The sequence below is a fragment of the Beta vulgaris genome, chromosome 7 (assembly GCF_026745355.1).
Source record: "Beta vulgaris subsp. vulgaris cultivar EL10 chromosome 7, EL10.2, whole genome shotgun sequence".
Lineage (NCBI taxonomy): Eukaryota > Viridiplantae > Streptophyta > Magnoliopsida > Caryophyllales > Amaranthaceae > Beta > Beta vulgaris.
In genome coordinates, this window is record NC_079208.1 from 20,758,324 (window position 1) to 20,784,147 (window position 25,824).

Consider the following 25,824-nt stretch of genomic DNA (forward strand, 5'->3'; position numbering starts at 1 on the left):
ACTTATTTTTCGAAATAAGTTATAAGTCAAAATCGTATAACATATTTAGTGGCGGATCTAGGATTTTACAACTGGTGAGTCACCACCGTCCACAACAAAATATCAATCAATAATCAATGCATGAATTTAGAACTTCATAAAAAGTTTCACTCTAGAAGTAATACTCCGATCCAATTTTCGAGATTTAAACCATATTCATAAAAATATGTGTTTTCATTTAAAAAATCATAATAAAATTTAAGTCGAAGTAATAAAAGATACTCAAAACACGAGTTTTCAAATATAAAACTACAGATTAGCTAATTTAACCAATGGGTATATTGGTACCACAACTTGAAGTTCTTCACCACACCCATTAAACTTTTCTGTTTTATCAATTAAAATCAGTAGAATACATTACTCCTCGCAAATTAACAAAAACCCATAACCAAATTACAAATTAAAATCAACAGAAAAAATTTATGCAAAGTGAATGGGAAAAAGGTAAATGCAGATTATTGCAAACAATGGTGTCCAATGGTTGGCTTAATACAATGGTGGTGCAAGGCAGCAAGATATGAAGGTAAGAGGGATTGTACGTATAGCGGGAAAAAAAGTGGCTCAATGGTTGAGTACGAGATATGGTCCAATTGTGTGATCTAATCTATCCTTTAAATGAAGTAGTAGGCCAAGCAAAAAAATTCAATCAATTTTTTTATAAGATTAATAATGGGTCACGTGATCCACAATGATATTAACTACATCAACTGCTAAACACACTGGTCATAAGTCATTTTCAAAGTAAATAAATACATGATTATAAAACTTAAATTTATAAAAAAAAAAAAAAAAATCCCCATGCAGTTGCATGGGTATAAAATTAAAATCATGACTAAGTGGACAGCTACCAATGAGTGGCCAAATATGATGCATCGGTGGTACAAGAAGGTAGAATAAGACTTCCATAAGTGGGTGCTGAAGCCGGTGTATGGCTGAGTGTTATTGGTGGTGTGAATTGTGATTTTATTTTAGACTCTATGAGAAGCAATAGACAGAGCAGATACTATTTCTATCAACTTTCAAAAAAAAATATATAGGTGGGTCATGTGACCCACCATGGCATTAACTATTCAGCCTGAAGACACGGGTTATAAGTCAGTTTCGAAAATAATCTCAATACATGATTATGAAATCTTAAATCACAAGTTAATATTCACCACCATGACTTTAGGACAAACTTCTTAAAATTTTCAATTTATAAGACAAAACGTTTCCTGTGTAGTATGCACAATGCACGGGAAGTTACTATTATTTTCGGAAGCAATGTCGGAGAAAAAATATTTATCCCAAGAATGACACTAATCCCGTCCGACTTCACTAAATTTTCTATCAGATTTCAGAGACGACTATTTCCTTTAATTAATGATATTTTTTACTACGACCAAATATAAAAGTCAAGGACAAACTTTGTTTCATGTAGGCATATATCATTCTATACCTTTTTTCAGCCATGGACAATTTTATGTTGTCGTTTCTAGAGTTACGAGCAAAAAAGGTCTCAAGATCCTTTTGTTGGATGAAGAACATTGTTTGCATGCAAATACGCCAAAAGTAGTTTATAAGGAAGTGTTCGCAAACATATAAATTGATTTGGAAATTTCATTTGTAATTTTTGTTCATCACCATTCATACTTTATGTTTTATGATTTTGTGTAATATGGGAAGTTAAGTCAATGTTATTATGTGACTTCCTTTAAATATGTAATAAAACAATAAATACTCCCGTGCATTATGCACGGGTCATAATACTAGTTAGCTTGACTAAAGCTTGAAGCGGTGGAGTTAGAGTCGTACTCGAGTATGTTCAAAATAAATTGGTTCCATTGTGAAAATTATTGTAATTTGATAAATCTGTATTTTTTAATAAAAAAACTAATATGAACCCGGTGCACACTAACTTAGTGTGCACCCGATCCATATCACGTGAGTTTATTATACGCTTTTCAGTTTTTGGCGCGTTCGGTTTTTATCTCTCCTTATATTTTCTCTCTCCTCAGATTTGTTCAGATACTGTCTTGTTTCATCTTCTCTCTCGTCATAACCTCCTCCCACTAACTTCTGCATTTTTCTCTCAATTAAAACTTCTTTTCCCTAAGTTCTTCATTTTCTCTCTCTTAAAGTTCAGTTTTGTGTAATCTCTCTCTGCCATAATTTTTTCAGTTTGAGTTCTGGTTAATCTTGAATTTAGCGATGGGAAAGAAGACGATTGGTAACCGAAATGCTCCAAAACGTAGAGGTTTGTGTTCATCGCTTGGTCTTGGTGATCGTGCAAAAGTTCCGGAGGTTACTGGAACTTCTCATACTGATGGTAATTATGTTGTTGATTTTAGTTTTTACTATAATTTCTTATAATTTTTGTAGTTTTGATGTTTTGTAGTTCAATTACTCATCGTTGATTTTTTGTGCGATTTTTATTGTTTGGATGATAAATTTTTGTTGATTTTTGTTCGATTTTTGGAGTTCTGCTTTTTTTTAGGTTTATTTTTAAATTAATATTTTGTAGTTGTGTGATACTTGTGATGATATGATATAGTAGTATGTGTTTTGACATTATAGTGTATTTTCATGATATAGTGTATGTTAAATATGATATAGTCAATAGTGTATTTTCTCATCATATAGTGTATTTTAAAATGATAGTGTTGTTGTGATAGTTCTTTGACAGTGTATATTGACATCAGATTATGTGTTTTTGATATGATATAGTGTATGTTAAAGTGATATAGTGTATGTCAAAATGATATAGTGTATGTTAAAGTGATGTAGTGTATGTTACAATGATATAGTGTATGTCAAAGTGATATAGTGTATATTAAAGTGATATAGTGTATGTTAAAATGATATAGTGTATATTAAAGTGATATAGTGTATGTTACAGTGATATAGTGTATGTTAAAGTGATATAGTGTATGTTAAAATGATATAGTGTATATTGATATGATATAGTGTATGTTACAGTGATATAGTGTATGTTACAATGATATAGTGTATGTTTAAGTGATATAGTGTATGTTATAATGATATAGTGTATGTTACAATGATATAGTGTATGTTTAAGTGATATAGTGTATATTGATATGATATAGTGTATGTTAAAATGATATAGTGTATATTGATATGATATAGTGTATGTTTCACTGATATAGTGTATGTTAAAGTGATATAGTGTATGTTATAATGATATAGTGTATGTTAAAATGATATAGTGTATGTTATAATGATATAGTGTATGTTAAAATGATATATTGTATGTTATAATGATATAGTGTATGTTAAAATGATATAATGTATAATAAAATGATATAGTGTATGTGCTTCTGTTCTAATATAGTGTATTTTGTGATGATATAGTGTATGTTACAATGATATAGTTTATGTGAAAGTGATATAGTGTATAATAAAATGATATAGTGTATGTTAAATTATATAGTGTATTTTGTGATGATATAGTGTATGTTAAAATGATATAGTGTATGTTTAAATGATATAGTGCATGTATAGATTATATAGTGTATTTATTGATATAATGTATGTTAAAATGATATAGCGTATGTTACAATGATATAGTGTATAATAAAATGATATAGTGTATAACAAAATGATATAGTGTATGTTACAATGATATAGTGTATGTTAGAATGATATAGTGTATGTTAAAATCCTATATGGCATAGTGTACGTAGTTTATGATATAGTCTACGTAGTTATGATATAGTGTATTTATGTTTGATATAGTGTATGTTTCTGTAATGCATCTAAGTAAATAATTTATATATTTCCTATTGTGTTCCTATAGAATATAGTGTAACTATGTATGATATAGTGTATCTCTGTATCATATAGTGTAACTACTTACCTGGAATGACAGCTGAATTAGATTCATCACTTGAAACAAATGAAGTAGGAGATTGCTTGCCAAATTGATTTTCTATCTCATCATGAAACAGAACCACATTATCTACATAAAGTTATAGTGTTACTCTTTTGCTTAATGAAAGAAATGAAATTATTGATTTGGATGCTGTTACCTTCAACACTTGGTGTATTATTAAGATCTATTATCAGTGAATCTTGATGCTCATTTTGTATTGAATTGTGATGATGTTCGTCGTCGAGTGCTTCAATGCTGTTCGTCGTCGTCGAGTGATATAGGTTGTCTATATTATATGTTTCAATACTCTGATTGAGATCTATTTGATCAATTAAACCTGAATTTTCCATGAATTTTTCGCAATTGTTGAAGAATCAATTTAGTTTGTAGAAATAATTTCAATGAAGAGAAACAATAATTTGCAGAAATTTAATAGCGATTGAATATATGATTTTTGGAAATATTGAAGAGAGAGAAAGTGGCGGATTTTGGAAGTATTGAAGAGAGAGAAAATCGCACATTTTTGGTAATTAAAAATTAGTAATGTTTAACGGGTCACGTGCCTGGACCTGATCCACACTATCTTTAGTGTGAACCGGGTCCACACAAGTCGGATTGATTTTTTAAATCTTAATTATCATCATACATGTGACTTATTATTAATGATATCTTTTCTTCGAGTAAAAGAAAAGTTGCATTGGTTTATCTACGATTCCAAATGGAAACAATAAAAGAGGATGGATGGAGTATTATGAATTTAGCCGTCATTATCAATTCTTAATTTATTCACATCGGTCATGAGCATGACGTTTGGAGCGAAGAAAAATTCAGCCTGTTTTAATGTTTGCTTTGAGAGTTGAGAGAACTCCACATTCAAGAAGAAGACATCAAAGTTTCTCTTACAGTTTATGTAAGTTTCTTTCCTTGAAATTTTCTATTTTATGTTGGAATGCCTTTACTTCTAGTTCTAGATAATTTTACTTGATTTATAGCTTCAAATAATACTGGTATTATTTATTTATTTATTAATTTAATTCATTTTTTTTAGTATCTTTCTTCTTTTCCCCCTGACGAGGAAATTAACCAGTACTTTTCTGCTTCACCCATATTTCAATCAATCAAATTGGTCACATATATGTTGTCTGCTTCGAATTTTATGTATTTCTAACTTCAAATTACTTCTAAATTTCGAAATTATAACCAAGAGGGTACTTTGCATATATGCTGTAGTAGATAGTGAAGTTGCATAATTATAGCATTCGCAACATATTATTGGGGTATGCAATGAGTGAGAACTTTGACAAAAACTGAACTTTGTTGAGATTTGGGCTGGTAATCAAGTTTTACTGCAGAATCACTGACGTGATCGAATTCTGGTACAAACCCTATTGGCTATATCTCTTGCTAATGATCAGCTTCAGAAATTATAGTGATTCATTGCTGACTTGAAATGTACTTTAGACTGGCCGAGACCATTTGGAGGGAAATGGGTCAATATGTAAGTCAGTTAGAGATAGATTCTGACAAATCAGAGCTCGATGATACTAGCAATGCTGCAAGTCCTAGTTTTGATGGTCAAACACGTGATGAGTGCTTAGACAACGAGATTTCCCAACTGACGAGAATCAAGACGAAACCCAATGAACACTTCAGTCGGATTGTCCCTGGAAAGAGAAAGAAATTTGTATCGCCAGTGGGCATGTTGGCTGGTCGAGAGGCTAATTATTCTGGAAGAGGGAGGTTTACATCTGCTGACCGTTGTCATGTGGCTAGCCGGTATTTGCCTGTTAAAGGTCCATGGCTTGTGGATCAGATGAGCAGTCGAGCATATGTGTCACAGTTTTCCACTGACGGGTCTCTTTTTGTTACTGGATTTCAGGTATATCTTACAACGCTTAAGCATCTTATTAATTTTAGAGTAATTTTGGCTTCCTGTTATCCCAAGTTCAAGTACCCTTTAATTTACAAATTGTAATTTGCTTGCATTTTGGTTGTGTAGGGAAGTCACATTAGAATATACAATGTTAACAAGGGATGGAAAGTTCAAAAAAATATTGTGGCTAAAAGCCTACGTTGGACAATTACTGACACATCCCTTTCACCAGATCAGCAGTACCTTGTGAGTGATTATAATCATTTGTTTGTTGGTAGGTAGACTAGAGCGAGCTATTTGTTTTTAGAATAGTGTGGAGATTCTTCTATGGGCTTTTTGTTTCGCTAGTGTTAATGTGACTGTATGATGCTATTGCAGGTATATTCCAGCATGTCACCCCTTGTACATATTGTTGATATTGGATCTGCTGCTACCGAGTCTCTTGCAAATGTAACTGTATGGGTCTAATTCTTCTATATTCTGCTCTTACGATGCCTGCATTTCCATTGCATATGGATATAGTTCGCAATACTTGTGTTTGGATGTTGATAAATTGTAGTATACAGTACACTGTTGAGATTTGATTTTTAAAGCTGAAGGAAGTGTATACTGTTTCTCATTACGTGCAAACCATTGATAAAGCGGGAGCTTTTGGTGATTGAAATCTGCTTCTACCATGCGAAATTCTGAAGTAGACGATCTCATCTAATCCTCTACAGAAAACTTTTGTGCTTGTGAACTCTAATGAATTTGTATACTTGTATGAGACTTTTTGCTAGTGATGGACCTACTTCAGTAAGCTGGTTCAGTTGAATTTCTATTGTGCTAAGAGAGATTGGTGATGAATTTTTTTTTGGTGGTCTTAGAAGAATATTTGGGCATGCTTTGATTTGAGGAGGTCATGAATAAAGGGGCTAACAGAAAGCAAAATAAAGAGAATGAAGATTAGTAGAGGTGATGTTAGATGAGATGAGATGAGGTAATAATAATCTAAGGAGGGAGTGATGGGGGAAATGATTACCTTATTTTGGTGGTGATATATGCCCTAGAAGTTTGGTTGGAAATCATTCCCCTTTCCTTTTTTCCTCCATACACATAGCTCATTCCATCTACCATTGCCTACACTCATGTTGAGTCTCTTAATTTTTTTTCCCCGGTCTTTAAATACCTTATTTTCTCATTACGTCCAACAAACATGCCCTAAGAGTTAAAAGTAAGTTGTGATGGGCTCGATGAAAAACAAGGTTTTTAGTGATAACTTGGAGTGGCCAATGGCTCACAAAACTATTTAAGAAGAGTTTTTCATTCATATCAAGAGAATTTATGTAGGAGGCCTATGTACTGTACAGGTTAAAGGGAGGTTGAGGATGATTTTAATTGATATTTCGTGATCAGGTCATGATAGTTTCCTTATCCTAAGCTCTCACAATGATGTCCTTAATCCCCTCAAAAATAAAAAGATGTCCTTAATCCCCTCAAAAATAAAAAATGATGTCCTTCTTAAGCCTCAAGCCCTCAACAGAACGAAGTAGCAGAAAACTATTCATCTAGCTCAACTCACCTAGTTTGGATAGGTTTATATTGGTGCAGGTTGCTGGATCACCTTGGGCAGGTCCAGTAGGCTAGCTACAAGTGCTCAGGAAACCATAGACATATAGTCTTCAATGGTAGCTTCATGGCTTCCATGATTCTCATCTATAAGGATTATTAATATGAGATGCACCTTTTATGTGGGATGCTAATGTTATTAACCTTTGTTTCTTTAGATGTCTGGACTGTATCTGAACTTCTCCCAGGCATGCAAATGACTTTAGTAGACTACTCTTCGATCATCAATCTTCCTCACCACCTTTCATCTGGAAGGTAGCTGAAACTAAAACAATACATGGCATATTGGCATGTCATTCTAATGACTGTTGATCTTAAGAGGCCGAGAATGCCTAAACCCTCTTCTCAAGGTCAGCATGTCAAAGCATATTACAAAAAAATACATATCCTGAAATTCTTTAGGGAAAGAACTACTGTGGATTGTGGAAGAGAGGTTAAGAAAACTTGGAATTTTCGATTGAGAGTAGAATGATTGGAGATTTCGAATGAAACAGAATGGATACTAAAACTCTATAATGGGGAAAAGGAGCAAAAGAATGATAAAGCAATTCACTGCGGGGCCTTATTAATGAGATTGTATATAAGAAAAATCATATCAGTATGCAATTACATGGGAAATAAAGAATTACCTTTAAAATTGTGAGATAAGTGAGCGGGTGGAGAGATTATAGTGGCAAATTTTGAGGGTGTGGGTGGAAGTTCTATCATGGTAATATGTCTTCATCTCGAAAATACTACAATTTTGTGTCTTTTTTCCAAATTCAAATGGTAACTCTCTAGTGTTGATATTATCTTCACCATTACTATCTTTATGTAATTAGCATGTGATATTATCTTTATGTAATTATCATATGATAAATATATAACCTGAGATTTTCCTATTAAAACACTTTGATTGTCTTAGAAATAACGAAAACTACCTATGATAAGAAAAATGTGCTAGCCGTTGTTAAGTTAGGTTAGGCTGGGGGTAATAGAGGATATGTTTCTCTTTACCCCCACTTCATTTTCTTCTTTGTTGCTAATTGATCTTGGATTGAAGATGGTGGGTTAGAGAAAAAATATTGAGGGGCTGGGAAATAATGGTCATGTGGTAGTAGTCTAAGCGTTCCATGGCAATGTTGTGTAAGGGTCATGTTTAGTGCAACATGCTGTTAATATTGGTCGTACAGGTTAAATTAGGGTGTGAGTCCAAGGATTGGAGGTCAAGTTAGACAAGGGAGGGTGCAATACAATGCAAAAACTTGTGCTTGGTGCTGAGGATGGGCCATAGACATTTGGCTCAAGAAAGGGAGGTAGTTAAGTGGAAATGATGGGTAGAGGGTGAAAGAAAGAAGATTTAGGATTGTGAAATCTGCTTAATAGTGGGTCGACACTGGGAATGGAGTCTGGAATAGAGCGGGGAAGCCATATTATATTTTTTCTTCTACGTGGTAACTTAAGGGTATGATTAGTAGAATCTGGGTCAACGAAGGACCTAGCAACAACATTTTAGTGAAATACTAGTTTTAGGCACTTGCCTTTCTGTGATGCACTGGTCACTTGGCATTGGAATTCTCAAATTAGGTATGGACAATTCTAATTAGGTTATAAGAACTATTGTTCGTAAATTGTGAGAATATTGAAGATTAAACTGACATTCACATAGCTTTGAGTTTATGAAGCTGTATATGACACTGTGAACCTTTACAGTTCTTGAAAAAATGTTAGGACATGTCTTCTTGTGCAATTGGCATTGGAATTCTCAAATTAGGTATGGACAATTCTAATTAGGTTATAAGAACTATTGTTCGTAAATTGTGAGAATATTGAAGATTAAACTGACATTCACATAGCTTTGAGTTTATGAAGCTGTATATGACACTGTGAACCTTTACAGTTCTTGAAAAAATGTCAGGACATGTCTTCTTGTGCAATTGGGTACATTTCGGAAGGTTGTCATATATTGAGTGAAGGAGATATATGTGGGATGAGTACTTCTAGAAGAAAATCATATTCGACAAAGAAAAGAAAGGACTATCTATATGAAAAAAAAGAATGTGATTGCTCTTGTCATATCTTGTATTGCTGCCTTGACATGCATATGCTCATTTTAAGTGAAAACTATTATATCTGGTGTATAATTTTGTTGTGCAGGACATTCATGATGGTTTGGATTTCTCACAATATGGTGAATCTTCATATCCTTTTGGTATTTTCTGTATAAAATTCTCGACCGATGGTAGAGAACTTGTGGCTGGAACTAGTGATGATGCAATATACGTTTATGATCTTGAGGCTAATAAGCTTTCCCTCAGAATATCAGCTCATACAGTATGCACTCCTCTTTTTTCTTTTTTTCCCCTCACTGTTGCTGTTTATAATTTTCCACTTTGTTAATCTTACTTCAGCCATCATTTTTTTGCTTTCTTTTAGTCGTTCCACTTGCTCCTCGACAGTTTCCAATACTCATCTTTAACCATTTGCATGTTTTTTATTTCTTTGAAAAATTGATATTCCAAAACTTCGCACCAGGACGGATCTGGCAAAATCACACATGATAAAATATAGGGAAAATAGGTAAGAAAAATCCCAACTGTGATTCTTCCATTTTTGCTAATCCGAACAATGAGTTATTCCAATATAATCCCGGGGATGTCTTCCAAAAAAAACTCTGGCGACATGAGGAAACACCTTTAGAAGGTCAATATATGACGTATTGACGTGTCTTGATCCTGTAAGTCTAATTTATTCCTTCTCTCTTCTCCTCTCTCTCGTCTCCCTTGCCAGCAACTCCTGCATTGTTGTTATAGAGATATAGGCACATAGCCTAATCTAACCTAGCCAATTCCACCACCCCAACACCTACACCACAATTCCACTGCCTTAGCTCCTTGCCCAACCATTCACATCATCTTCCTCAAACTCCTTAACTTTTTCCCGCTAGCGCTTCAGTGTTTTGATGAGTACAACTGTACAAGGAGATCATTTGTCATCATGTCTTCGTGGTTTCTATGTCTGCCCGAGGAAGAAGAACTTTTAAAAAAGGTTTCATCACAATCATCAAATCTAGCCCTAAGCTAGGAAACCTTAAGTTCTCATAGATGGGAGAGGTGCTGTCATGTGCACCAGGTGACTGGGTGTCAGAGAAGCTAAAAGACATCTAATTTGGTGCGATAACTGTTGTGCTCAAAATTGACTTCTGAACAACCTTGCTCATAATCTGAATGTTAGGTAATTCAAGTAGATAAATGAATTCAAACAAAACTCTTTACTTTTTGGTAAAAGATCGGAATCGAGACAAATGTGAGCGTAACTCCTATAAGATTCACATATAGGCTCAACAAGCACAGGGGTGATATTGACAATGCAAATTTGTTTTAAAGTTGCTTTGATATCATAATTTGTGTCAGAGAATTCGTACAGGGAGAGGGAAATAGCTAGGACCGAATAAATACAGGTTAAGCAAGGAAGTGATTCATTTACAACATTCAGTCACCCTCTTTGTATGGAGACTGGTGAGTCCTAGCTTCTCGAAAGTTGTGGAAAGTGGTTATATTCATATACAACTAATACAAGCTACACGAATCTTCCCTCTTGCTCTAGCGCTTACCATGCTCATACAAAGAGTCGGTTTGACTGGATCAAATGGTTTTCATCCTCCCAAGTTCGAACAGTTTGCTTCTATCATTCCATTGATATCATAATAAAGCATTTCCTTTTCTTGCTACTATTAAAGCCTCCGCCTTGTCCTCCGCTAATTGATAAAAGTTTAAGTAATCCTCCACCCTAATATTCAAAATCAACCTATCGAGCTTGTGTCATATCGAAGATTAGCATGTCTACCTTTTGAACTTCCAACTCAAACCCTAAGAGATCTAAATTCTGACGAAGGCTTCCAATCGGTAAGAGATTGTGTGAATCTCACTCATTGTAATTTGGCTTGATTTTTAGTGAGCTTGTCGAGTTGTACAAATCCGAATCAGTTCTTAGAGGCGTGTCTGCCCTGTTTTTGAGCTAGCGCATGTAATCGTGTATGCTCTATGGTCTCTTTATATCCTACGATCTGTTGCTCCACCTAATTGACCGCTGTGTATCGGTTGCAGCAATATGCTCTGATCCACTTTTCACATGAGGTTGAGTTCCACTAATCAGTAAAGGAAGACGATGACAAAAGAATGCAAGGAGAAGATTCATCCTACTTTAAAACTAGTACTATCTGCTTGATTGTTTGGAAGAGTGATAAAAACAGGGAGTTGGATAATACAAGTTTATGACACATTGCTTTATGATGTTTAAGGTAGAAATATTTATTGATTTTACCATCTCTTTTCTACAAAAAAAAAAAGAAGGAAAAAATGACTTTTTTTAAAATCAAGTCAATAGACTTTTATATCTAAGAGAGTTATTCAGAAGAAATTGTACAACTTTTGTTTGTTGGATGTTTGGACTCGCTCCACAAATATTTTATTAAAGGGGTGCTTGCTTGTGAATCCAAAATTACATTATCCTTTCTTTAATAACTTCTTCGTTGTGCAGTCAGATGTGAACACTGTTTGTTTTGCGGATGAAAGTGGCCATCTCATAATTTCTGGAAGTGATGACAATCTCTGTAAGGTAAACGATGTGCATTCTTTATTTCTTTATTTCTTTATTTCTTTATTTTTTTGAAAAGTAAATTACAAGTATCAGGATTCAGGCCCACCCTATCTTAAGGGATACAACCTACTAATGATGCAACACTTGTAAAGTAAGAAATAAAACGAAAAAAATTGGCGCAACAAACAAACTTTATGGGCTGATTGATGTGAATCTAAGAGGTAGTTGTGATTGGCTTAAGTTCACCCTAATCTAAATTAGGTAAAATGACATCTGGAATGCATTGGCCCAATCCAAACAACCCCTTTAGTAACCGAATCTGCCAAGCAACCAACCTTAAACCCTACAAATACATCATGGTTCGAAAATACGGTTTTGGTCACTATTGCGTTTCGTGGGAACGAAACAGATACATTTTGACACGGATTGCATCACAGTTTATCATACTGTTATTTGCATAATATCCCTTCCGGTTTTTTACCAGTTTACCCATTTCTTTGCGCACAAAGTTCTAGGTGAAATAGGTATGTGGTTATAGAAGGGAAGGGAAAATATTATTTATTACATATTGTGTTGAAGTTAATTGAGCCAACATAAGTAAAGTGAGAAGGTAAAGATAATAATTTAAATTTAGTAGGACCATTTGAAAAAAAAAGAAGTGGGTAAACTAATAAGTGATTACCCAAAAAAGAAAGTGGGTAAACTAATAAAAACTAGAGTGAGTATATTGTAAAATTAACTTGTTTAGCATTTGTTTTTTCCACGTAAAACCACCATAGATCTCATGGTTGTTGTTTGCTTGCCTCTTATATTTTTTTAGTTGTTTTATGTCATTATTGGAGGGAGGTGTGGGAGCCCACTGTGGAAAAAAATTCAGAATAGTAGTATCTTGATACGGAAAACGCGGGTGAAGTTGCCTTATCACGGTTGGTTCAGCCAAAATATGCCTTATTTAAATCCAGTGGTTGAAACGGTCAAATTCAGTTCGCCGAACTTTGTTCCAATTCGGTCGAACTGAATTGATTCGGTCGTATTTTCGAACCAGGAATTGCAGAACAATATGCCTTATGATTAGGGATGACAATCTAGTCCGGATCCAACCCTAGTTCGATTTATGTGAAGGAAAAAATCTGAGCCGATTCCGACTCCGAGTTGGAGGAGGGTCGGAGTCGGATCTCATAAAAAAGCCCGACATCCGAATCCGAATATGACTTTAAGACATTTAATCCGTCTTCTATTTATATAAATGTATTATGTATGTAAAGTTTGACTCCGACTTTAAGACAATTGTATTATATAAGATTTTTCCATTGAATAAATGAGTGTTAAAAATAATAGTAATATTTAGATTATTTGTACGATATAAGATTTTATGATTATTAATAAATTAGTAATGATTAGATTATTGTATTATAAAAGGTTTTTCTATTAAAAAAGATGGGGAGAGAAAAAGTTGTGTCGGAGTTGGATGTTAGGATTTTAAGTCAGGGCGGACTCGGATGTTAAAAAGTCGGATGTCGGAGTCGGATTTAAAACCCGACTTCTTGGACACTCAGAGTCGGATTATGCATTACCCGGTCCAAGTTCGACCTGTTGCCATCCCTAATGATAAACCTCGAACAGGTTGATACATCTAAGAAAATTTTGTAGATAATAAGTCGTGTTTGTGACTTTGTGTATATAACAATAATGTTTGTGTATAAACAAATAATGTTTGTGCTGTATTCTCCTTTAATTTGCTACTTCACAAATACAAACGACACAAAAACGATTTGCTTACACACAAACACTATTTGTTATATACAAAAATACTATGTCACACAGACTCTTTTGTTAGATATATCTACCTGTTAGAGGTTTATCACACGTGGGGGGTTGTGGGAGGAGATCTTTTTAGTCTCCTCACTCATATGACTCAGCACCCCATTGGTGATTTCATATCACCTGATAGGATGCTAGTGTCTTTTTCGTTAAGAGGGCAAGCACTTTCCCTTTTACCTAGGTTAGATTAGGTTTTTAGAGTGTGCTTGCTGATATCAAATAGGTCTCAACTTCATAACTAAACCATTCTTCAATGTCAAAATTACTAATAATCAAAGAAAACATAGAACATAAATAAGTTCAAGTATAGTCAAGTTAACATACATGTATCGAACAAATTTCCCTCCCCATCTTAACATGATTCTGATTCCTAACTTGGCTATTTAAAACAATATAATTCCTGTACCAGTCTTCGCCGTTAGTTACCTGGGCAACACGAGAAGTGCAGTACAATGGTCTAATCTAGGCCTCCTCTTCTTGAACGGAATCTTCCTCCTCGTACTCGTCCTCTAAGCAAGGCAACAATGACTTTTAGCAAGCCAAAATGATGAGGATAATGGTGAAATTATAAGTGGAAAAGTGATGAGAATAATCTGATTACATGGAATAACAAAGCGAGAACTTCCCTATCTTAAATGCTCTGAAAAGGGTGAAATTATGAAGGAAGTATGACTGATTTTTGCTGTTATACATCAGCTCTTAGGAGGATTATAATGAGGAGGTTACAAGCTCAGTAAGTAGGCTTAATTTTAAATTACATAGGGGGTTAAAAGGAGAGGTTACAAGGGATTCAAAAAGCCATCTTATGCTTCAAAAATTCTGATTTCCTGGACAGCAAAATAAGACGGAGTCTTCATGCCCAAAAAGTTGTTACGATGGTCCAACACGTGATTAGTCGATAAAACAAAAATACCTAGCTAAATCGCGCAATTTCTAAATACTAGAAAAATATATAAGTCTAACTAAATTAATTATATAAATATAATATTTATAAAATGGAAAAATATATACGATGTAATATTTAAAGAATAAAATATTCTAACTTTAACAAAAAAATAATAATAAAGGGAAAATAAGCCGAGTCTTCATGCCTAAAAAGTTGTTACGATGGTCCAACATGCGATTAATCGATAAAAGAAAAATACCTAGCTAAATCGCGCAATTTTTAAATACTACAAAAATATATAAGTCTAACTAAATAAATTATATATATATAATATTTATTAAGTGGAAAAATATATATACGAAATAATATTGTAAAGAATAAAATATTCTAATTCTCGCGAAAAGATAATAATAAAGGGAAAATAATGCGAAAAGTTCAAGGGAGAAATTTCAGGGTTCTACATATTGAGTGAAAGCTACCAAGAATGCCTCATCTGTCCCTTGTTCTTTGGCACTGTGCTTGGTTTTTCGGGATCTCTGAGGTGTCCACAATTTGTTCTCATCCAACTGTTTTGGGTACATGGGACTCCCAAAGGCTGGTGAACCCATGCTTCATAGGTTTACTTAGGTAAACCCATCCTTAATAATACCCTTAACTAGAAATTTCACATAAATATCGCCTTATGGAGCCATGCAACTTTGCAACTTTGATAAAATTTTCGACACTTGACATCGACTCAACTTGCACGGAGAAGAGTAAGATGCTTTCACCTTTTTGATTTGAGGAGATAGAGTAGTCCTACTTGCAAGGTGCCGAGGTGATATTCTTATCCTTTCAGTTTGAGCCTACTTTGAAGTCGGGCCCATTCAAAAATATATTAAGTGCTCATATAACAGATTTTACCACTAGACGTTAAATTGGGGCCTTGTCTAGCTAATGGTAGTTAACTTTTTATCGGAAAGCTCTTTCTCGAGCCGCAAAAGAACTTTCATAGTCTTAAGAAGTTTAAGGCCCATAGCTGCCTCATACACTTCCAACTTTTTTTTGGATATCATTCATTTTCCTGAGAAAAGGTACTGATCTACTTGTAAATCATGGCCATATTGCAGTTTCTAAATTTTTAATATACCATCTTCCCTCATATTACTGAAGACCTGTTCAAATTCCCGCTAGTTTCCAGTGATGTTCCTCATTGCTTAAAAAGGTTTCCTGATGAAACGAAGCCTATTATGTAGGGATGGGAGAATGCTTACCCCAAAAATCTCCCTAATCTTGCAAAAGTTGCATGTGTTTCTAAGGTTTCACCTGGAATGGTTTACCAACAACTTTAATTGGAAATATGATAACATGGAGAGAGAGGTTGGTGGATCAATATTGAGTGTGATGGCTTCTTTTAATAGGATTAGTTTTCTTTTTATTTGATTTCGTTTAAAATTTAACGTATGTGAAGTACGATGTGCTCTATGTTAGTTACCCAAAGAAACACAGTTCTCCTAACACTTGAATCAACATCTATGTATGATGTGTAAGGTCTTGGAGGCAACAAATAATTAACCCCAATATCCCGAATCTTACAATTGCATATTAATTGGCGCTGCATCCAATATAAAATGCATGGAAATAATTGTTTTAAAACTTTCTCTGTTCCTTAAAATTTCCCATTTCTAATTTGGGCACTATTCACAATTAAAGAAAATCCTCAAAAGAATTTTCCAATATATAAGAAATAATATAGTCATGTAGGGTCTTGTTTGATTAGTCTCATACTCTCATTGTATGCATTAGGAAAAGTAAACATTTATAATTGTTACTAATATATAATCAAAGATATTAATGATACAAAATGTGCATTGGCAAACGTGCATTGGGCAAATGGGAGATTTATTAGGGGACATAGGGGGTATTAGTCTAATAATAGATCATTGAATCATTGATCACGATGTGCCACATTTTTTTCTACCCAATGAACTATGAGATATGAGTATTTGTAGGTGTGGGACAGACGATGCTTCATTGCTAGAGGGAAGCCGGCTGGCGTAATGCTAGGGCATTTAGAAGGAATAACATATATTGACAGCCGAGGGGATGGGCGTTATTTCATCTCAAATGGCAAAGATCAGTGCATAAAGCTGTGGGATGTTAGAAAGATGTCCTCTAATGTCACTTGGTATGTAAGCTATGCTTTCATTTTCTCTCTTAAGAATTGCAATTTAAACACGTCAAGTATGCGTGCATGTTAGAACTTCTCTAGGATCAACTATTCCATCATTGCATAGATCCCTCAAAAAATAGTATTTAACTTCAATGTGCTTACTTCTTTTGAAAGCTCATTTAATATTTTTCTCATCCATATGGCTTGGCAAGCACAAGTTGTAGCTGCAACAAACTTTGTTTCCGTACTAGATAAAGTAACAATACGCTGCCTTTTAGGCGACCAAGATATGGCACTAGTACCGAACATAAAGACATAATTAGAAGTACTCCTGTCATCTTGATCTCTTGTGTAATTGCTATCAGTATAACCAGTCATGTTGGACTTATTGCTTTTCTTATAATATGATCCAAAATCTCTGAGTTCCTTGCAGATAGCGAAAGATTCTTTAGCACCTAACAAATGTAATTCCGTTGCATTTTCCATGTATCTACTAATTAGGCTTACAGAATATTGTATCTCTATTAATTTGTGTCTAAAGCGTACAACTTTCTTCCCATTAATGTCTCTATTTAGCTTCATTCCACATTCGATTGGAGTATTTACAAGACTACAATCCTTCATCTGAAATTTCTTCAATATATCCCATGTATTTCTTGTGAGAAAGAAATATTCCTTCAACGCATAGATTCCTCCACAGTTAGGGAAATTTGCTTCAAAGATTGATGTTTTAAGTACATGTCTTGCACAAAATCGCTCGACAAAAATCTCTTCTTCATATGCCTTTGAGTGCTTCCCAAGACTTTGGCTTCCCTACTCTCCTCCTTTTCCCCTTGAGATTTTCGTACCACATGCTACTATTGCCAGTGAGTTTAAGGACAACCAGATTGAATCTCTTTCGATCATCAAAGTCCTTATAATCAAAGACTCTTTCCATCCTTTGCATCCACTCCAAAAACTTCTCGAGTTTCATGGAACCATCAAAGTCCGGTAAATCTAGCCTCAACCCCCTATCATCATCTTCCTCCTTTGTTGCGTGGCCTCAAAGGCCTTGTTCCTTCCTTCTCTTCATCTACTACTATGGTGTATGGACCTTATGCTCCTAACAAGACTAGGATACCCTCCACGATGCTCCAAGAGTTTTACCACACAATTGAGCCTTTGCTGCAATTCCTTAATCTCTGTTTCTCTTCTCAAGTTGTTGGCTGCTCTAAGGAGAGTCCCCTAGGCATCCTGACATTATTTTCCCCCTCATGGCGTGGAGACTCGTCCCCCGTGATGAAAAACGCACCAACAAACTCACTTATAGCCTTAAAAAACTAGGCTTGCTGAACCTTGCGGCTGGTTTGGTTCTTGATGAACCTTGTGGATCTTGGACAACTTTTCTCCGCCAATCAATACTCAAAGTGAGTATTGATGCAACTTTGCAAATTTTTTGAAATCTTGGAAGAAAGACACGTTCTTGAACGCTTCTTGATCGTTTCTTGGTGATGGATGATGAAAAGGCTGATGGTTGTATATGAACGTTTGATGATTGTGGCTGGATGTTTTATGCAAGCTCTGATACCAAGATGATGTATTTGGTCTAGGAGATCAAATACTTGTGTGGAATTCATGTGTAACAAAGAACAAACAATCGATGGAATATGGTAGGATGCAATGACGATGGTTCGAACTAGTGCCGGATAGAACTTAGTTTAGGCTTCGTATAAAGATTCTAATCAAGGAATTAAACTAAGTGTTTGAAAGCATAAAGAAATTAATCACCAACTTTGAGAGGATTTTGATGAATACTCAATATATTGGACAAAACAAGAAATCAATATTATTCAACTACTAAATAATCGAACTACAACTTATTCTATTTAAGCAAAACACAATCCTATCAGGCTTAGGACAAGTCCCTAAGTCATTTATACAATCCAACACTCCAAACAAGATAAACATAACTATAAAAGATAAATATAAACGAATCCTAGTAAACTTCAAACTAGAAAGCAAGTAAAAGATATGCAGAGTCCTAGTCCAACTCAACTAACACAGTGTGTAATGTAGAACGCAATACATGGCACTGTGCCTACACAATGCATGTCTACGTAGGTGCAGCTCCTTCTCCCATGTATGTGATCATGCACACTAACACTTTTAAGCTAGCGAACCCTAGGCATCCATCATAGAAACAACCCCACTAGTAGCAAGAGCCAACAATTGAGCATCTTCCAATGGATCACCTTGTGTTCAAAATATGAGCGCTCCAATTCATTGGCCAAAACGTTTTTGGCATTCACCCTCTTGCCGATTAACTTCTCACCATATTTAGACACATCATGTTTTTCCTTTTTGATACACCATTTTGCTGTGGTGCATATGCTGTTGTAGGCTCTCTTCGAATACCATGCTTTTTGCAAAAAGCTTCAAATTCATTCCAGCAATACTCACTTTCACGATTTGTTTGGAGGGTCTTGATAGTCTTTTCCAGATTCATTTTTAACAAGAGTTTGAAAGCCTTTAAACATAAAGAAAACTTCTGATTTTTTTTTCCAGAAAATAAACATTCTTGAAAAATTATTAAAGGTAATCACATATCTCTTACATCCATTTGAAGATGGGTCAATAGGACCACCAATGTCCGAGTGTACTAATTCCAAAACAAATTTTGCTCTCCTAGACTTGCCTTTTGGAAAGGAAAATTTGTTAGTAAATACCATACTTTGGGCACATTTTCAAAATAAATACCTACACTGTTTAAAATTTATATATATATACCAAGGTTGACTAAGTTAGTAGGAATCACTACCACTTAACGGTATGTTGCAAAAAAAAACGTTAGTTTTGCCGCGTTAGTGCCACGTGAAATAACATTTTTGCCCTCCCCCACCCACGCTGCCCCTACCACATGCAACAACCACGCTTGCTACCGTTGCCACAACCACCTTCACCCACTCACCCAAAAATCGACCCACCCACAACCAACAACAGAACCACCACCACCTCCACCTATGAAGCACAAGTACGCCTCTTGAGAGCCGAATCCCTTACCCGGTACGGGGACGGCTAGGATTCGTCCCCAAAACGAACTCAAAAACCTGGGTACATTGGATGCTCTTGGGTACGGCCAGGCGAAATTTGGGTACGTCTTGGGTATGGTTGGGGCTTGTGAAAGACGTACCCAGCCTTGTAAAACTCAGATCTAGGGTTTTCTACAATTTCCCCCAATTCTATTATCAGCCTTTCTCATTCTCATAGAAGCTGCGCAACCTCTTTCTCTCCTTCTTCTTCACCGGCAAGCATAGTCTCATCTTCACCGGCAGCCTTGTTATTTGTAGCCATGCTCGACCTTTTCAGGTTTTACCGTTTATTTTTTCATTTTTGAATGTGGGGAAGGGGAAGGGTTAAAGTTAAAAGAGCACGTGAGAGTTAGAAGAGTGTTATAGACAGCTGTGTTCTCCTTGGCAGAAGAGTGGTGTAGTTACTGTAGTACAGGTACAATACAGCTGTCCAGCATATTTTAAAAAAATAAATAAAGTTGTTTCTCTTGCTGTTTATCTTTCTCTGACTTACAGTTTTGTTTTTTTACTATATGGAATTATTTACTTATCTTTTACAGCCCTATATATAAGTTTATATTCTAGGAACGAAAACTTATCTTTCATATTGTAATATGTATGTCTTTTAATATTTTTTTTTAAAAATTAAACTGAAATTTATGTAGGAAAAATTTAACGTAATATCTTCATTAAAATATATTACATTTATTTTTTGCCGAATCCAAGCCGTACCCGTTTTCAGAAATTTTAATTTTGCCGTTTTACGTCCCCGTCCCCATACCCGTATCCGTCCCCGTCTCCGTATTGGTGCTACTTAGACCTCCACACACTCAAAAATCATTCCGCCCCACCACCCTAACCAACTACAAAACCACCACCCCACCGCCCTAACCAACTACAAAACCACCACGACCTCCACCCACCAAAAAAACGACCTACCCCACAATACTAACCAGCTATAGAACCACCACCACCACCTCATAATGGTGGTTAGGAAAGATAAGGGGATCGCAAGGCTAGTGAGTTTTGTGGGGTTTTTGGCGGTAGTGGTGGACAGGTGGGGGAGGAAATCAATGGAAGGTAAGAAGGTAATTTCACATGCCTTCCTAGAATATAAACTTATATATAGGGCTGTAAAAGATAAGTAAATAATTCCATTTAGTAAATAAATAAAACGGCAAGCATACTCTCATCTTCACCAGCAGCCTTGTTATTTGTAGCCATGCTCGACCTTTTCTGGTTTCCGTTTATTTTTTCATTTTTGAATGTGGGGAAGGGGAAGGGGAAGGGGAAGGGTTAAACTTAAAAGAGCACGTGAGAGTTAGAAGAGTGTTATAGACAGCTTTATTCTCCTTGGCAGAAGAGTGGTGTAGTTACTGTAGTACAGGGACAATACAGCTGTCCAGCATATTTTAAAAAAATAAATAAAGTTGTTTCTCTTGCTGTTTATCTTTCTCTGACTTACAGCTTTATTTTTTTACTAAATGGAATTATTTACAGCCCTATATATAAGTTTATATTCTAGGAAGGAAAACTTATCTTTCATATTGTAATATGTATGTCTTTTAATATTTTTTTTTTTTAAAATTAAACTGAAATTTATGTAGGAAAAATTTAACGTAATATTTTCATTAAAATATATTACATTTATTTTTTGCCAAATCCAAGCCGTACCCGTTTTCAGAAATTTTAATTTTGCCATTTTACGTCCCTGTCCCCGTACCCGTATCCGTCTCCGTATCCGTATTGGTGCTACTTAGACCTCGACACACTCAAAAATCGTTCCGCCCCACCACCCTAACCAACTACAAAACCACCACCCCACCGCCCTAACCAACTACAAAACCACCACAACCTCCACCCACCAAAAAACGACCTACCCCACAATACTAACCAACTATAGAACCATCACCACCTCATAATGGTGGTTAGGAGAGATAAGGGGATCGCAAGGCTAGTGAGTTTTGTGGGGTTTTTTGCGGTAGTGGTGGACTGGTGGGGGAGGAAATCAATGGAAGGTAAGAAGGTAATTTCACATGCCTTCCTAGAATATAAACTTATATATAGGGCTGTAAAAGATAAGTAAATAATTCCATTTAGTAAAAAAATAAAACGGCAAGCATACTCTCATCTTCACCGGCAGCCTTGTTATTTGTAGCCATGCTCGACCTTTTCTGGTTTACCGTTTATTTTTTCATTTTTGAATGTGGGGAAGGGGAAGGGGAAGGGGAAGGGGAAGGGGAAGGGTTAAAGTTAAAAGAGCACGTGAGAGTTAGAAGAGTGTTATAGACAGCTTTATTCTCCTTGGCAGAAGAGTGGTGGAGTTACTGTAGTACAGGTACAATACAGCTGTCCATCATATTTTGAAAAAATAAATGAAGTTGTTTCTCTTGCTGTTTATCTTTCTCCGACTTACAGTTTTATTTTTTTACTAAATGGAATTATTTACTTATCTTTTACAGCCCTATATATAAGTTTATATTCTGGGAAGGAAAACTTATCTTTCATATTGTGATATGTATGTCTTTTAATATTTTTTTTGTAAAAATTAAACTGAAATTTATGTAGGAAAAATTTAACGTAATATCTTCATTAAAATATATTACATTTATTTTTTGCCGAATCCAAGCCGTACCCGTTTTCAGAAATTTTAATTTTGCCGTTTTACGTCCCCGTATCCGTCCCCGTATCCGTATTGGTGCTACTTAGACCTCCACACACTCAAAAATCATACCGCCCCACCACCCTAACCAACTACAAATTATTTTTTGCCGAATCCAAGCCGTACCCGTTTTCAGAAATTTTAATTTTGCCGTTTTACGTCCCCGTATCCGTCCCCGTATCCGTATTGGTGCTACTTAGACCTCCACATACTCAAAAATCATACCGCCCCACCACCCTAACCAACTACAAAACCACCACCCCACCGCCCTAACCAACTACAAAACCACCACCACCTCCACCCACCAAAAAACGACCTACCCCACAATACTAACCAACTATAGAACCACCACCACCACCTCATAATGGTGGTTAGGAAAGATAAGGGGTTCGCAAGGCTAGTGAGTTTTGTGGGGTTTTTGGCGGTAGTGGTGGACAGGTGGGGGAGGAAATCAATGGAAGGTAAGAAGGTAATTTCACATGCCATTAACGAAGCAAACTAACGGTTTCGCGAAAATCTATTAAGTGGTAGTGATTCCAAAAGAAATGGCAAAAAAATGGTATTTATATAAAATTTTAGACAAGCTAGGTATTTATTTCAAAAAGGTGCCCAAAATGTGGTATTTATTAACAAATTTCCTTTTGGAAATTGAGAACAATGTTGTTTGCTAACAACGCATTCTTCACAAATTGAAGAGGAAGCTTTGATATGAGGAAGTCCTATGGGCATCTCTCTTTGTTGAAGCATCTTTAGTTCGCTGAAACTTAGATATCCATAGCGAAAATGCAAAAGCCATGTTGGATTTTTCAATTTATCCAATAAGAAAGAATGAATACCTTCACTTCAAAGGAAAAAACTTATTAGAGCTCATCGGTATTATTGCAATAATAATGCCTCTAGTTGGCAACTAAATTTTACAAGCACCTTTCGGTATGGTTATTTTATAACCATTTTCTTGTAATTGTCCCACACTCAATAAAAACTTTTAAGGTCTAAAACATACATTATATTTGAAATTGTTTCAATTAAACCATTTTTGGTTTTTATCTTATCACCTTTGTCAACAACTTTTACCGTAGAGCAGTCACCAAACGTTACATTAGATTGAAACTCTTCATTTAAATGTGAAAAAGATGACTTACACAAATTATATATAAAAAGATGAAAAGTAACTTGGCTCTGATACCACTGATATGTAAAATTTTGTAGAATAACGTAATATAATATGGAAGAGAAATAAATCTTATTAAATTATCTTTACACAAATTATATCATAATTATATAGTAACATTACAAACTATAAATGAATGCAGAGCCTAGCATTAAGGCTCCTATATCTTATCACTAACAAATTACAAATTTTTCATTATAAGAATTTACTTAAAATAACTCCAACAGGGTGTCCTACTATCAAAATAATTCAGCCAACATTAGAAATCTCACTCATCAATCAAGTGGTAATTGGCCTTTCATCATTTGTTACATGCCAGACTGATTTCGCATACGGAGGGACCCGTAGTATTTTAACTCTGGCAAATTTCGGAAGGGTATATCACTTACTAGGCTTGTTTGTGATTGTTTCTTTTTTCAGCTTCCATATTCTTTTCTTTTATAATATGAAACTAAATGCAGAGATATGAAACCAGAAAAAGTCGTTTCGTGCTATTTTTGTAAATAGTTTTCAAAAATAAGCATGATCTGGACAAGTTTGCATTTTATTTCAATATATGACATATCATGAGTTATAAAATCGTAAAACTAAAAACTAGCATTAACACCAAACAGGATCCTTTTATCTTTCTTTTTGCTTCCAGGTTTCTATTATATTGATAACTAAAAACAAAGGAAAAAATGAATGGGAATAATCCGACCTTTGGTTAGTCTTCTTATAGCAATCCCACGATTAACTCAATAAAATCCCACCTTATACCTTATATTCTTACTTTGGATCATGACCTGCTGGTAACCTGCTATTGCAGGTTTAATGATTCACGGGCTAATGACCCCCTATTAACATTTTTCCTTTCATATATTTTTCCTTTTAATCCCCCCATTATATTCCCCTTCCCCCTACTTCTCTAGTTAATTTTGTTGTTATGTTCTCTCTAAAGTTAATAAAACGTTTTTCCTCTTCTTAAATTCTTCTCAACTCTGAATTTGGTAATGGACGGTGGTTTCCATGGATGTAGAGATTCGGGCTCATCTTCAAACACAATGCCTGCAAGGTGGTGGAAATCACGCAGAACACTTGAACAGACAAAAACCTACTTTAATTTCCAGTGAAGCATTTACAAAAATAATGAAAAATTAAGGGTTAGAAATTACACTTACAATTATATCCACACTTTGCGTTATTGTTGTGATCTTCTTCTAAAGAGATTAATTTTCTGAAGTTGGGTTGTCATTGTTTTTCTATTGTCCAGGGTATTAGTTATAGTTGCACACCAAATGTTTGTGAAAATGCGTGAGGGAAAGAGAAAGAAAAAGATAAATTAGAGAAAGGGGTCTTGGGATTGGGTTAGGATGAGGGAAGAATTTGGTGGGAGATGGAATGAGGGAAGAAAGGGGTTTTTAGGTAGGAATCTGGAATTACCAAAATTGATTTTCAAGGTTAATTAATCTATGCTATACTGATCTTGGAAGTGTGGGTTATCTTAATTCTGCCAAAGTTTGTATGTTTAGAGAGAGAGAATGAGAAAGATGAAGAGTGAGACAATATAATGGTGATTGACAGAATAATGGAGGAAAATCAATTTGGCTTGGAGGGGCTCAAGGTTTAAGTTTGTTATTAGCCTAATCAATGCACCTAAGACGGAAAGCAAGGGATGGGGCGTGGTTTCCGGTACAACAAGTGATAGGTTAACTTAGCCGAGTCTAAGAAGATAAGGGACTTTATTGAGTTAATCCAAAGGTGAGATTGTTATAAGAAGACCACCCAAAGGTCGGATTATTCCCATCAATTTCTTCAAAACAAAATGATGGAAACAAGAAAATGGTTATCCCGAACGGGCCTTAAGTAAGTTGTAACTTATTAACCAATACAAAAAAAAATCCCCTATAACTGATCATACATGGATGGTATAGAGGGGATTAAGTTCCGAAATCCTTTAAACTGGGAATTATTTGTGTCTTCATCTATATTAAGGGAAAAATATCTAGCTCAAATTTTGAGCGTGCTTTTATAAAGAAGCAAAGAGAGGTACTTTTAGTAGTTGTAATTGTGCAAATTAAAGGAAAAAACAATGAAGTGATAGGAGGCAAAGAAACCAACATACTCGAAGGCACAA

General features: G+C 35.1%; 1 protein-coding gene across 4 annotated transcripts in view; it reads left to right on the forward strand.

Moving 5' to 3' along the window:
• The first annotated feature begins 4,643 nt into the window (after nt 1–4,643).
• LOC104899253 (LEC14B protein) overlaps nt 4,644–25,824 on the forward strand; it is a 34,034-nt gene continuing 12,853 nt past the window's right edge. The window contains exons 1-7 of one of the 4 annotated variants that reach the window (XM_010686405.4): nt 4,645–4,820; nt 5,252–5,789; nt 5,910–6,029; nt 6,162–6,239; nt 9,528–9,704; nt 11,910–11,987; nt 16,668–16,843. In XM_010686405.4, coding sequence (XP_010684707.1) covers nt 5,361–5,789; nt 5,910–6,029; nt 6,162–6,239; nt 9,528–9,704; nt 11,910–11,987; nt 16,668–16,843 — 1,058 coding nt within the window. In that variant the 5' untranslated portion in view covers nt 4,645–4,820; nt 5,252–5,360. Of the gene's footprint in view, nt 4,821–5,251; nt 5,790–5,909; nt 6,030–6,161; nt 6,240–9,527; nt 9,705–11,909; nt 11,988–16,667; nt 16,844–25,824 lie in introns of all 4 variants that reach the window. The other 3 variants (XM_010686406.4, XM_010686407.4, XM_019250875.3) reach the window with 3 other exon arrangements.